Source organism: Nothobranchius furzeri, chromosome 12 (genome assembly GCF_043380555.1).
Source record: "Nothobranchius furzeri strain GRZ-AD chromosome 12, NfurGRZ-RIMD1, whole genome shotgun sequence".
NCBI classification, from domain to species: Eukaryota; Metazoa; Chordata; class Actinopteri; order Cyprinodontiformes; family Nothobranchiidae; genus Nothobranchius; species Nothobranchius furzeri.
The window spans coordinates 28,358,235-28,371,302 of record NC_091752.1 but is presented as its reverse complement, the minus strand read 5'-3'; the positions used below and the strand labels follow the sequence as shown (position 1 = coordinate 28,371,302).

Below are 13,068 nucleotides of genomic sequence, written 5' to 3'. Positions count from 1 at the left end.
AGATGTTCTATTGCGTTTAAGTCAGGGGATCGTGAAGGCCATTCAATTGTTTCAATTCCTTCATCCTCCAGGTACTGCCTGCATACTCTTGCCACATGAGGCCGCGCATTGTCGTGCATTAGGAGAAAACCAGGACCTGCTGCATCAGCGTAGGGTCTGACAAAGGGTTCAAGGATTCCATCTCGATACCTTATGGCAGTCAGAGCACCATTTCATAGGCAGTAGAGGTCTGTGTGTCCCTCCATGGATATGCCTCCCCAGACCATCACTGACCCACCACCAAACCTGTCATGTTGAACGACGTTGCAGGCAGCATAACGTTCTTCTTGTCTTCTCCAGTCTCTTTCACGTCTATCACAGGTGCTCAGGGTGAACCTGCTCTCGTCTGTAAAAAGTACAGGGCGCCAGTGGCAGACTTGCCAATTCTGGTGTTCTTGAGCAAATGCCAGTCGAGCTCTACGGTGCTGGGCGGTGAGCACAGGGCCCACTACAGGACGTCGGGCCCTCAGGCCATCTTCATGAAGTCTGTTCCTGATTGTTTGGGTAGAGACATTCACACCAGCGGCCCTCTGTAGGTCATTCTGTAGGGCACGAGCAGTGCTCAGCCTGTTCCGCCTTGCACAAAGGAGCAGGTATCGGTCCTGCTGTTGGGTTGTGGACCTTCTACGGCCCTGTCCAGCTCTCCGAGAATACCGCCAGTCTCCTGAAATCTCCACCATGTTCTGGAGATTGTGCTGGGAGACACATTAAACCTTCTTGCTGCAGCACGTGTGGATGTGCCATCCTGGAGAAGTTGGACAACCTGTGCAACTTCTGTAGGGTTAAGGAATCGCCTCATACTGCCAGCAGAGAGCCAAAACTAGCACGAGTGGAAAACCAGCCGAAAAAGATCAAGAGGGAGAAACTTGAAATGACCTCTACATGTTAAACCAGTCCTGTTTTGAGGGTTTTGTAATTGTTGCCACTTTAGTGCACCTGTCGTTAAGTCCATGAACACCAATATAGCTGAAAGTGATTAACAATGTCCTCAGCTGCTTAATCAACCAGGAAATTATCAGACAGGTTTAATTGATTTCATGCCAGGCCCAATAAAAAAAGAGTGTTCCTTTAATTCTTGTGAGCAGTGTGTATTTAAACTGATGACATCTTTGCTATTCATTCTTCTTTCCCCCTCCTCACATTTTAATCACAATTTTTTACTTTTCTAATTTTTGATATTTTCAAATCTTGTTTATTTTTAAAATTTTGTTCTTGTAAAACTCCTTGACATTTTTATCTTGAGAGGCACCATAGAAGAATTCTTCTTCTTCTTCTTCTTCTTCTTCTTCTTCTTCTAAATGAAAAGCAAAACAAAGCTCAACTCATGAAGTCAAAAGCATAATTTCTGGCTTATCTTTACTGGTTTATGGTCATAATGATGCTTGTAAGAAAAATCCACTCAGTTCGTGTAATCCTATATGTCCCAGCATCACACTGAGCTGATTCCTGACTGTTTAGGGCTTTTGTTTACCTGCTGGAGAGTGTTTACAAATACACATTCCATCATTTTTTAGTTCTCCATAATAAAGAACTCCACAATGTGTACTCAGCTGCTCTACAACAACAACAAAAAAAGAAAAAGAGAATGGTGAACTGTGGAGAGCTTGCGGTTCCAGGTGGACATCCTGATCTGAGGTTAGGCTCCGCCCAGTTTCAGTCGCAAACGTCTGCGCCCAAAGGCTCTCCTATTCTTTGTACTGGATGGGGATCCAGCACGCATGTGCAAATTATAGAATAGGTTGATGTAAAGAATGCTGGCCCCGAAAAGGAACAGGAAATACATCACAAGACTATTTGATTGTGGTTCAGGTGTGCGAGGATATTTTTATATTAAACTTAAATACAGATTATACACAGCACTTAGAGTCTGTTTGATGTATTAGTTTAGTTTATGTGGCAGAGCGCAGGAAGGGGTTGGCAGCCCGAAGATGAACACCAGCTGCCAATTGACAATAAGCCGGAGGAGGATGATAAGGGCCGGTGCCGCCGAAGGAAGAGGAGAGAAGGAGCAGACGTGAGGAGCCTGTGTGGCTCAGGGTCTGCTGAGGAGTGTGACAACTTTGCGATTCCCTGAACGGGTTAATAAAGTTGTGTGGCAGTGAAAACTTTGTTGGGTTGTGCGTATGTGCACCCCGGAGTAGCTGAGACTGGTACATTTTAACTTTTTGTGCTTCCTATCTTCTTCTTTCTCTTCATTTGAAACTGGTGGAGCAGTCCCCTAGCGCCCCCTATGGACGAACCACCACTGAGTAATTCACATGCACTTTCCACACAACAACATAAAACTGTTTAGTGGAACGAGTCGACATAACTTGGATAAGTTAATTCAACGTTTCATTGCTTACAGTGAACTTTGCATTACCATTTGGCGTGAAAAGATGTAATGGGTTTAAGTGAAATCTACAATATAAATTATTTTCAGGGTGCGCATGTAAAAGGCTATCATTTCTCAATAAAACATGATCTTGGTAAAAACCCTGGTGAAGGTGGACGATCCCGTGTTAAATACCCTGAAGTTTGTGTGTTTTTGTGCAAAAAAGTGCCACAGTTTCATAGAATAAAATTCACACAACACACATAATTAACCATTTATGCTGTGATCACTTATTTCATTTTATTTAAAAAATTCACAATGAGCAACATATTGATGACAGAGCCTGCTGTTTTCTGTTGATCTAAAGAAAAAAACACTAAAAATACTTTTGAAATATTCTTAGAATAATTAGTGGAATGATCCTGTGGTGGTTTTGTACCTCAGACTGGATAGTTGTGCGTGGTTTCCTCACATGATTCTCATAAGGAAAGTTCTCCATCAGCCTCCTGTAATGCCTTAGCTTAGCGATGACTGGTGTGTGTGTGTGTGTGTGTGTGTGTGTGTGTGTGTGTGTGTGTGTGTGTGTGTGTGTGTGTGTGTGTGTGTGTGTGTGTGTGTGTGTGTTTTATGATTTATGGTGCAATGTATCTGAGCCACAGTAACAACAACAACAATGACAACTACATCAGTAAACAACAATAACAACAAATAGAAACATGCACGATTAGAGAACAACAAGTTAAAGTCTCTGCTTCATGTTTTGATGAGATCAGGGTTGGCTGTAACACACAGACACACACACACACACACACACACACACACACACACACACACACACACACACACACACACACACACACACACACACACATACACACATCTCTGAGAGCTGGAAACACACACATAAAATATGTTAGATATGACGTGGCTCCTTCATATTTTTTAGCTGCACTCATAAAAAATGAAATAGGTTTGGTGACTAAATGTTAAAAAAGAAAAGGTGTCAGAAAACTTGTGATTTTGTATAAAAAATAAAAAGTGAATGCAGTTTAAGTCAGCCTTACTGAAGATTTGACTGATTCTTAAAATTAATTTAATAATTTGTGTTACACACACACGTGTGTGTTTGTGTGTGTGTGTGTGTGTGTGTGTGTGTGTGTGTGTGTGTGTGTGTGTGTGTGTGTGTGAGAGAGACACATCAATATTCACACTTCAATGCCAACACATCCCCGTATTCTAATAAAAAATGGAGGATGTGTGTGTTGAAATTTTTGTTGCATCTTCTCATCTTGGAAAAATGAGCAGATTTTTGTTTTCGGGTGTAAAACAGTGACGCCTCCATACGTCAGACTGCTAAACGGATTTTGTTTTTGTAAGTACCAAGTCTGGACGGTTTGGTCCCTTAGGGCCACTGAGCAACAAAGCAAAGATGGCTGCATGCTTTTTTTCTCCACATTGTGACAGAGATGCACTGATCGTGTGATCAGGGATGTCTTTTTGCAGTTAAATCTGTCAGTGCACCCCAGGGCAGCTGTGGCTACATTGTAGCTCATCTCCACCAGCGTGTGAATGTGTGTGTTAGTGGATGAATGATACACTGTAGTGTAAAGCGCTTTGGAGTCCTCTGACTCTGAAAGGCTCCATACAAATGTGGTTCATTTATCATTGTTTATTTAAAATAAGACTTTCCTCAGAAAGTCGCCCGTGTTCACCTCCTCTCAGCCATCTTGAACTACTTCCTGTTTTAGGTTTGGATCATCTGTTTGTGTAACGAGTTATAATTTGTTTTCAGATGTTTTCATTCTCAGACGTTACAGCATTCCAGTCTGTGACATGTGTTCTCCTCTGTGGGTTCTACTTTAAAATTCATCTGTTTTATAGGTCATAAGTCTCTGCCTCCTGTGTTCATAATTCCAAAAAGTTCAAAAGCAGCATTTTCCAATTGTAAATAACTTTTCCCAAACCAATCATAGCTTTTGGATATATTTGAGTGCTTTTTAAAATTATTATTTAATGAAGTATTTAATTTGCAAAAAGCATCATCGTCTTTTCCATCGTCTAATGGCTAACTCATAATGTCTTCTTTAGTCTGATTCATTTATGAACCAGAATACCATTATTCATTTTATGTAAACAATTTAATTACATCTAAAACATATTTCTTGTTTTTGTGACCCGTTTAGACTCAAACTGTGTTTTCTTTGTTCCTTTAACATGTACATGTGCTAAATTAGCACTTTAATACAAAAACACATTTTTGTAGGTTTGTTGTTTATGATTAATACCAACATTGTGTCATTATTAACTCATAGAAATAATACAAAAAGTGATATGTTTTAAAAATCTACAACTGGAAAGAATACTTTTATAACTGAAAACCCATCACATCACCCTTGTATATCTTCATATATATATTTTTTTTCATTTACCATCAATATTTGTAGCATTTTAGGATCATTTGGAGGATTTATCTTTGAGTTCCTGCGGTAAACCCTGGTTTCATGTGGCTGACTTTTCAATAAATTCTCAAAAATAAATCGTAAAACAAAAGTCAAGTCTGTCTTAAGTGTTTCCAAATATGCAACCAAATCAGAAACAGATGTGTGTTGAAATGAGCAAAAACATTGATTTTAACTGTTTCTGATTTAGTCGTTTTTATTCTCCTCATAAACCGTGGTGTGTTTTTTTATTTGCAACAACCTCAAGTTGCAAAGTGCCCTTATTTTGACCCATGCAAATAAGGGTTCTTTAGAACACACACACACACACACACACACACACACACACACACACACACACACACACACACGTGGGTGTTACACAGCGCGTGTGCGCTAACACACTCACACGTAAAAAGAGGTAAAAATAAGGAATTTCAAGGAAGTGTAACAACACATCCAGTCTCCACTGCTGCAGTTTTCCAAGTTACAGCTGATTTTAACAGTTGCTTCTCTGCTTTTTCTTAAATCAGCTACAAGCTCGAACCGTCTCATCCAACATGAAGATCCCCCTCCTCTAAAAAACAACTAAAAAAATACAGCAGAGCCATCAATCATTGATACTCCTCCTCTCCCGGATCATCAGCTTCTTCATCTTCATCCTCCTGTTCTGGAACCAGATTTTCACCTGTCTCTCTGTCAGGTTTAGGAGTCCTGCCACCTCTAGGCGCCGATCTCTGGTCAGGTACATGTTATAGAGGAACTCCTTCTCCAGCTCCAGGGTTTGGTGCTTGGTGTACGGGCACCGCTTCTTCCGGGTCGACTTGGCGTGGATCCAGCTGGCTGCTGGATTTTCTGTCACAAGAAAAGATAAAGGAAGGGTGAGCCGAAGTGTGTGTGTGTGTGTGTGTGTGTGTGTGTGTGTGTGTGTGTGTGTGTGTGTGTGTGTGTGTGTGTGTGTGTGTGCGTGCGTGCGTGCGTGCGTGTGTGTGTGTGTGTGTGTGTGTGTGTGTAAAAAAACTAAACAAATAAATGGACATTATAAAAGTGACAAAATAACAAAAATCAAGACATTTAATAAAAACATGTAAAAACATTTTAAATGATCAAAACTAAAGACATGTTTGATCTTTTGGGTAACTTTTTAAACCAACAGTTTACTGTGTTGTATTTTTGGAAATGTTTGAAGTTATTTTCTAAATAGACTGAATGAAAATCGAATTATATAAAATGTGTGACTACAACAACGTTCTTGCAAAGGATTAACGCTTTAAAGTTACATGAGTAAAATAATAAAAATAAAGTAAAGCCCCGTGATGTGATCAAACCTGCTAAATCCTCTGTGACAAATTACTGAATAACAATGGTACCTTAATTATTTTAATGGTCAATAAAGTTTTGTATTTTAGAGTTTACAGGACATTTATTGGCCTATAAAAGTTCCACGCACTCACTTATAATCCCCTCTCACACACACACACTCCCACACAGTGAGCCACACCTGTGTGTTAACGCTGCGTAAAGCTAATAAACATTCTTGACTTTAGGGGACATATCCGTGTTTACCCGGGGCGAGCTGCGGTGTATTCCTCTCCTCTTCCTCCTTCTTCGGCTCAGCCTTCTTCCCCAGCTCCTCCGCGGTCCCTAGCCGCTCCAGGACCAACTCAGCCGGACTGGACTCGTCGGCGTTGTCGTGGGATGGCGGTGAGCTTTCGGGTTTTATTGCCTCATAGGTCGGGCTCGGATCGGAGAGGTCCCCCTGAGCGGGGAGACACGTGGGGAAGGTGGTCTCCGTGGCGGGGCTCGCCACCTCCCAACAGCGGACGAACCTACTTTCGGACGCCGCCGCGGACGCGAGGTGCTCGGCGTGGCTCGGCGCCTGTGGGTCGTAGTACGGGCGGTGGTGCAGGAGGTGGTGTGGATGGAAGAGGCCGGGGATGGACGCAGCGGGGCCGGACTGCAGCTGGGGAGACATCGAAGAAGAGGAAGACGTGTTTGTCCAGGGAGAAAACCCATTTAGGCTCGCTTTGTTGGAAAAGTGTGAAAAATCCGGGATGTTGGAGGGAGCGGTCCCCTCCTCCGCTCCGCGGGCTGGCTTTGCGCAACCGGCCGTCGAGCCCTGCAAGCCTCCCGGGATGAAATGCGCACCGTACGGCTCCTCGGTCTGGAGCCCCATCATGGAATAATAATTCGTTAGCGACATGTTTATTTTATTATTTCAATAAAAAGACACTTAAGTGCGCCTGTAAAACGCAGGATGGGCTGGTAGTAGCTTACATCCTCCCCTAAAATGGTAGTAATTTTTTTCCTGCTCTCACCGTCCTCTCGGCTGCCAATTGGTTACACCGAGGATCACATGGTTAGACTGTATTCAGTCAGTAAAGAAATAAATCACATCCGTCTTTTGTGTAGCGGGCCTGCTGCAGACGCACCTGAATGGATAATTTCATTACTGCAGTCTGAAGAGTCCAGCCTTTTATTAAACCAAGTTTAATAATAGAGAAGGAGTTTGTTTTATGATACAACGCGAGTTGAATTATCATCTTCTTGACTTGTTCCAAGTAAAGAATCATCTCAGAATGAAACTATTGTGGGATTTTCTCCATTTCTCTCAAGGTTGACAAACATTTCTGAGGCAGTTTGTTCAATCTGAGCTGAAAGCGAAACAAATCTGATCTGCCCAAACAAGACTTCTGTCAGTAGTGCCAACTGTTGTTTTGTACGGATTAAACCAAAAAGTGGCAAATAAATGTGTTTTCAGGAAAATAAAAGAAAATGGGTAAATAAAATGTTTTTTAGATAAACTAAGACTAGTGTCTTAATTTAAGTCACGTGGTTTTAAGATAAACAGGATAACATGTATTTCTATCAACTCAAGAGTTTTTTAAGAGCCAAAAAGCTTAGATTTGTTTTCTGAGTGCACATGATCACTAAGCTGTGAGGCTAAACCAGACCTTTTTGTTTCTAAAGTATTAATGAAGAACAACCTCAGTTTGGAGAAATAGACTTTCATTCTGACAAGACATTTTGGATGAATACTGACCCCAAAACAGCTTCCATTTAAAAATATTTAGTGATTTAGTCTCATGCAAGAAGACGGACATGATAACATTATTTTGAGCAGTAATTTAAAGAGAAAAGCAAACAATACAAGTTCAGTGAAAAAGTTTAACTGCAATACATAGCAATTTATAATTTACAATATATTTAGCATGCATTTTGCTTTTATTTAAATTTCCTGCTAAATTAAATTACAACATTCCATGACTTACTAAAATATATGTGTGCTACAGCAAGTGACCCATTTCTTCTTTGGTGCTTACCAAAACCTATTTTTGAGACCAATAAATTTAAAGGGAAATAAAAGGGAAAAAATGACTTTCTTTGTTGAGAAATGAAATAATGTATGTTTACTTTGTAATTTAACATAAACACAAAGTTTCACATTTCATTTATTCCTTTTCTTTTGTTACCCATGAATAATTTTAACTTGATGAGTTGACCCACTGGACAAAAAAAAGCTTCTAAATCACCGCTCAGAATAAAAGTTGTTCCGCAGAAACCTATTTGAAATTTTTTAATCTACAGTTTTTTCTAATCTACAGTTTTAGATTAATCTTTGAACTTTTGCAGATTTTAAAAATGTGCTGACATTAAAAAAAACTGCTGAAAGTAGATTTCCCTTCCTCCTCCCTCTCTTTAACATTGGTAAAAGCTTACTGTGCAGTCATAGCGCCCCTATTGGATGGGTGAAGGAAAAACAGTTTTCCCTACATTTCAGAATAAATGTATGCAGCTTGAGGAGATGCAAACAGATTTTCGATAAAAGTAAAGTTAAAAAGAGTTAGTCAAATTTAAAATAAAACTATTTTGTTTAGTAAAATTTTACTTCCTTATGTCTTGTTTTTTGCTGAATTTTGATAATCTCGAGAACTCAGCTCAGCTTTATTTGTGCACCTAAAACACGAGTAAATCTCAAAGAGAAGAATAGAACAAAACAAAAAAGCACTGATTGTACAGTTTTAAAAAAGCAAAGGTCTATAAAATGGGGAATAGAAGAAAACAAATAGATTATAAAAATAATTAGGAGAAGAAAACTAAACTAGCATTCTTTTTATAAACTGAAAATCAAACAATGTGCAATAAAAATAACTTTTGTGTAAAAAGCAGGGAGCTTTTTGCTTCCCCTCACCCAAACTGATTCCAGAGCTGTTAGAAAAGTCAGAGGTCTGTTTCATCTGGAGTGTTTTAGTGGTGTGATAACAGGACAGAAGGATTTTAAACTGAAGCAGCCAGACATGAGTTACTTTGGAACTCACTCTGCAGCATTCTGGGTGATCTGGACATTTTTAGGGAACATATAGGAATTTCTTATGTACTTAAAAACAAAAAGTATCTGATTTTTACCCTTATCCTGAACTTTTATTTGGAAAAAATGTCTTGAAAAGTTGATGAGTGTTCATGTTGACTTTGTTCAGTTTCAACCAGATTCTCAATCATTCACACACACACACACACACACACACACACACACACACACACACACACACACACACACACACACACACACACACACACACACACACACACACACACACACACACACACACACACAAAGATGGACAAAAATGGAGGCAGCAGACGACCCGGATTGCCCCAATAAAGCCATCAGCGGGAGGAAACGGTGGTTATGACAGAGTGTTGGGATTGGTTTTTGGTTCAAGGTTTATTTGCAGTCTTGGACTCATTGTTTCTGCTGTCTGGACCCCCGTTGCTCAAAGTCAAAAGCTACTTTGTGTTTTTCCTTCCTTTCTCGCAGCACTCTGACTCTTCTGCTCTCATGCAACGTTACTGCTGAGGTCATAAAGAGCTGCTTGATAATTCACCTTTTATTTTACAGCCTCTTTAACCGGGCCTCTGGGCGTACTTAGCTTGCTGCAAAAGGAACCGCTCGTGACATCAGGAGTTCACTTTAATAACGCAGAAAAACTCAGACAACACGGCACCTTCAGGTCGGTGACTTTCAAAGTTTTACTCAAATGACACAAGCATTTGTGGGAAATTACAGCTGTCGAGTAAATTATTGTTGTTTGTATAGACAGTAAATATAAATATGATTTTTTCAAGTAGCACTTTTTTATAGCTTTCTAAATATTAAGAGGGGGGGGGCACAATATACAATATCTGGTGACAAGGACCAAGGTCTATGTGTGACTAGTTGTGCTTATCAAGGATGTGTGTGTTATATATATGAGGTTGATGAGATCATAGCATGAAAATCAAAGCTGCCATATTTAACCCTCTGGAGGCAGGCGTTGCAGATTTGCAACGTTAAAACCTAGCTACCTGGTTACTCCACATACGTACTTCATGAGCATTTAACGGAGAAGTACCCCTTAGTTGTTCATCATTTTATCAAAACTTATTTTGAGCCTGAGAGGGTTAAACAAACGCCCTGAACAAGTAAAAGAAATTAGGCTACAGTATGTATATTTTTAGATAAAATCTGTAGTTTTTTTAACATAATCTTCATAATCATGGTAACAATACTAATTACAATTATAACATATATTTTGCAGTTTTAAACTAAGATTTCCATGGAAAATGAAGGATGACAGTTATTGTGCCAGCCAGTCTCGCTAGTGGTGATGATGAAGAGCAGGAAAATGACACTGAGGAAGATCGTCAAATATATAAAATTTTAAAATATTCTAATAATCTATATTTGATCAGAAATTGAATCCATTGTTCAATAACTTTCAAAAATATTCAACAGTAATCTTTCTATAAAAATATATTGTTTAATAAATGTGATATATTATGTGTTAGTCTACTGTGATATAATGTTTTAAAATTTGCTAGATTATTCTAAAGCATCTTATAATCATCTATATTATTCAAAAATAATGTTTATAACTTCTTCATGTCTTTTTTCTTGGATTTATTTTTACCAGAATAAGGCCAACATCCACATTTGAGCACTTTGTTTTCTCAGATTTTCTGCATGAAAACAAATAGTTTGGAAAATCTTATATATCACAATACCACCCTGGGTTGACATTTTAAAATTCTAACTACTTCAATGAGTGCCCTATAAAGGGTTTAGGGTTAAGGTAAGGCTGAGACATCCAAGATATAAAACAGAACACTATCCCCTCTGCACTAAGAACTCAGTTTAACTGGTACTGGCATTATCCTGGTACCAGATGTATGTTTATGTTTATTTATTTGGCAGACACTTTTATCCAAAGTGACTTACAATTTATAACCTTATAGGTCATGTTGTGATCTGTGGGGGAAACTGGAGTACCCGGAGGAAACCCACGCATGCATGGGGAGAACACGCAACTCCACGCAGAAAGGCCGCAGCTGAGTTTCGAACCTGCAACCTTCGTGCTGCGAGGCAACAGTGCTAACAACTGCGCCACCATGCAGCCAATACTATACTATATTACTATAGATGTATATTAGTATGTTGTGTACCTTATGCTGCAGTTCTGAAAATGCAAGTTTCCTTTTTATTTGTTGCTTTAGTGGTTGAAGATTACGATAACAGCTTACTGCATGTGCTTTACTGTAATCGTATTATTATTTTCTTCTTTATTATCTCTATGTGCTAACGAGTGAAATTCCCTATGGGATCAATAAAGTCTGTTTTCGATTCTATTCTATAATTTGATGAGTCAAACTGCACATGAGCTTCTGAGATCAAGATTTCTTGCAACCTTTTATGAAACTGACAAAACAAGGGTTTTGGATTCAAGAAACATTCGTGTCAAGGACGAGGACAGAAACTCTCCTCTTCAGCGATTGAACAGCTCAGCATCACTTCCTGGTCTCCGGTGGGACAGAGGGGAAAATGAACAGATGGAGAGCTGGTTTAGTATTAGATGACATGATGTGAATCACTGCCATGGGTGGTTTTTATGGAAAAGTACATTTTGTTGCTGTACAAAATCAGACAGTGGACACCTGCTGGTTCCCAATCCCTGAATCATCACAGAAAATCATCACATTTACACTTTTAAGCTTCAGATGAGGAGAAATAGGATTATGTGAGATTTTAAAAGAGTCAGAAATCCATTTGGAAAGAGATCATTTAGCAAATTTATGAAGTCATTAAACAAGAAATTACGTTCTACAAAATCTGTTTTTCGTGTATTTCTTTAACATCCAGCATTTGTGGACAGAAATGTTTTTTAAAAGCTCCCATGACCAATAAGACGTCTCATGAAGGCTTTAATAATTTACTGTACTATAAGCTCTTGTTTCTGGCTCCAAAGCAGCACCTCTGACCACTTCCACCTATAAATTAATTACAGATTCTGATTGGATAATAAATCAAAGACCTGCAGCTACCCCTCCATCATTGCGGCCCAAGTTTTATATTCCCTTTAAGCTTCTAAAATATAATTAAAAAAAAGTTTCAAAAACGAAGCAAAATGCAGATTTTTTCCCTTTATTGTTTTATTGATGAAACACATGAGCTCATGTTTTCATCACGTGGTTAATAGTTTTAGAAGAATAAAACAACTCAAATGTGGAAAAGTCATTTTCATTAATTGAATTACATTCGTAATAAAGTCTGTGAGAGTTTTGAAATAAATAATTTTAATCAAAATGGGTAAGTATAGATTATTCAAATCTAGATTTAGCCGTTTTAAAGACGCAATCATAAGCCTAATAACAATTTTAAATTTTATTTAGGCTACGTTAAAGTTAATTGCCTAAATTTGGATTTTTTTAAATAATTTGTGGAGAAGTGCGCTGCAAATATTTGACAAAAACAACAGCAGCAGCAGCAATAATAATAATAATAATAATAATAATAATAATAATAATAATTTCCTGAATCAGCATTCTTTACCTGCTGGAAGAGCGGAAGGTCGATCAGGGACGCACATCCGCTCCAAAGTGTTCAATTCTCCTGTACTAATCAGGAACTGCCGCCCCGGTCCGTTCAACACTTAAATCATGAATAACACTATTAACATACATTTTTATCTTCATAAAGATATATAATAATACATTTTATAAAATGAGAGCAGAGGGGATTTGTTTTGACTGGAGAAACAAATCTGCGCGTAGCAAAAAATAATATAGCAAAACGTTGAATGAAGAAAGTGCAATACGGAAAGTAAGATCAACGTGAGCAGATCATTTGAAAGGCCTTTGAGCGCATATAATTCTATATAATATAATAATTATATATACAATTTCACATCAAAGCAAAAATCCATTATTATTGTCATTTAGATTTTTAAAACAAACTATCTG

The 13,068-nt window shown here is 38.6% G+C and overlaps 1 protein-coding gene and 1 long non-coding RNA gene across 2 annotated transcripts; one reads left to right on the top strand and one right to left on the bottom strand.

Moving 5' to 3' along the window:
• Window positions 1-2,620: 2,620 nt before the first annotated feature.
• LOC107375898 (homeobox protein Hox-D9b) lies at window positions 2,621-7,986 on the bottom strand. Its single transcript, XM_015944718.3, has 2 exons — window positions 6,358-7,986; window positions 2,621-5,646 (listed from the first exon to the last, which is right to left on the bottom strand). Exons 1-2 carry the CDS (start codon window positions 6,992-6,994, stop codon window positions 5,402-5,404), a joined length of 882 nt encoding a protein of 293 aa, XP_015800204.1. The 5' UTR covers window positions 6,995-7,986; the 3' UTR covers window positions 2,621-5,401.
• On the top strand, window positions 6,335-11,457 carry LOC107375899 (uncharacterized). The gene is made up of 3 exons (XR_001571749.3): window positions 6,335-6,495; window positions 9,692-9,803; window positions 11,068-11,457. It is a non-coding gene; the product is annotated as an uncharacterized lncRNA (long non-coding RNA).
• Window positions 11,458-13,068: the final 1,611 nt, after the last annotated feature.

What these genes read in the sequence shown, in the direction of transcription:
- LOC107375898 (XM_015944718.3), bottom strand. Translation starts at nt 6,994, where the DNA reads ATGTCGCTAACGAATTATTATTCCATGATGGGGCTCCAGACCGAGGAG. An exon ending in TACACCGCAGCTCGCCCCGG is followed by an intron (nt 5,647 to 6,357) that starts GTAAACACGGAT and finishes TTCTTGTGACAG; the next exon opens with AAAATCCAGCAGCCAGCTGG.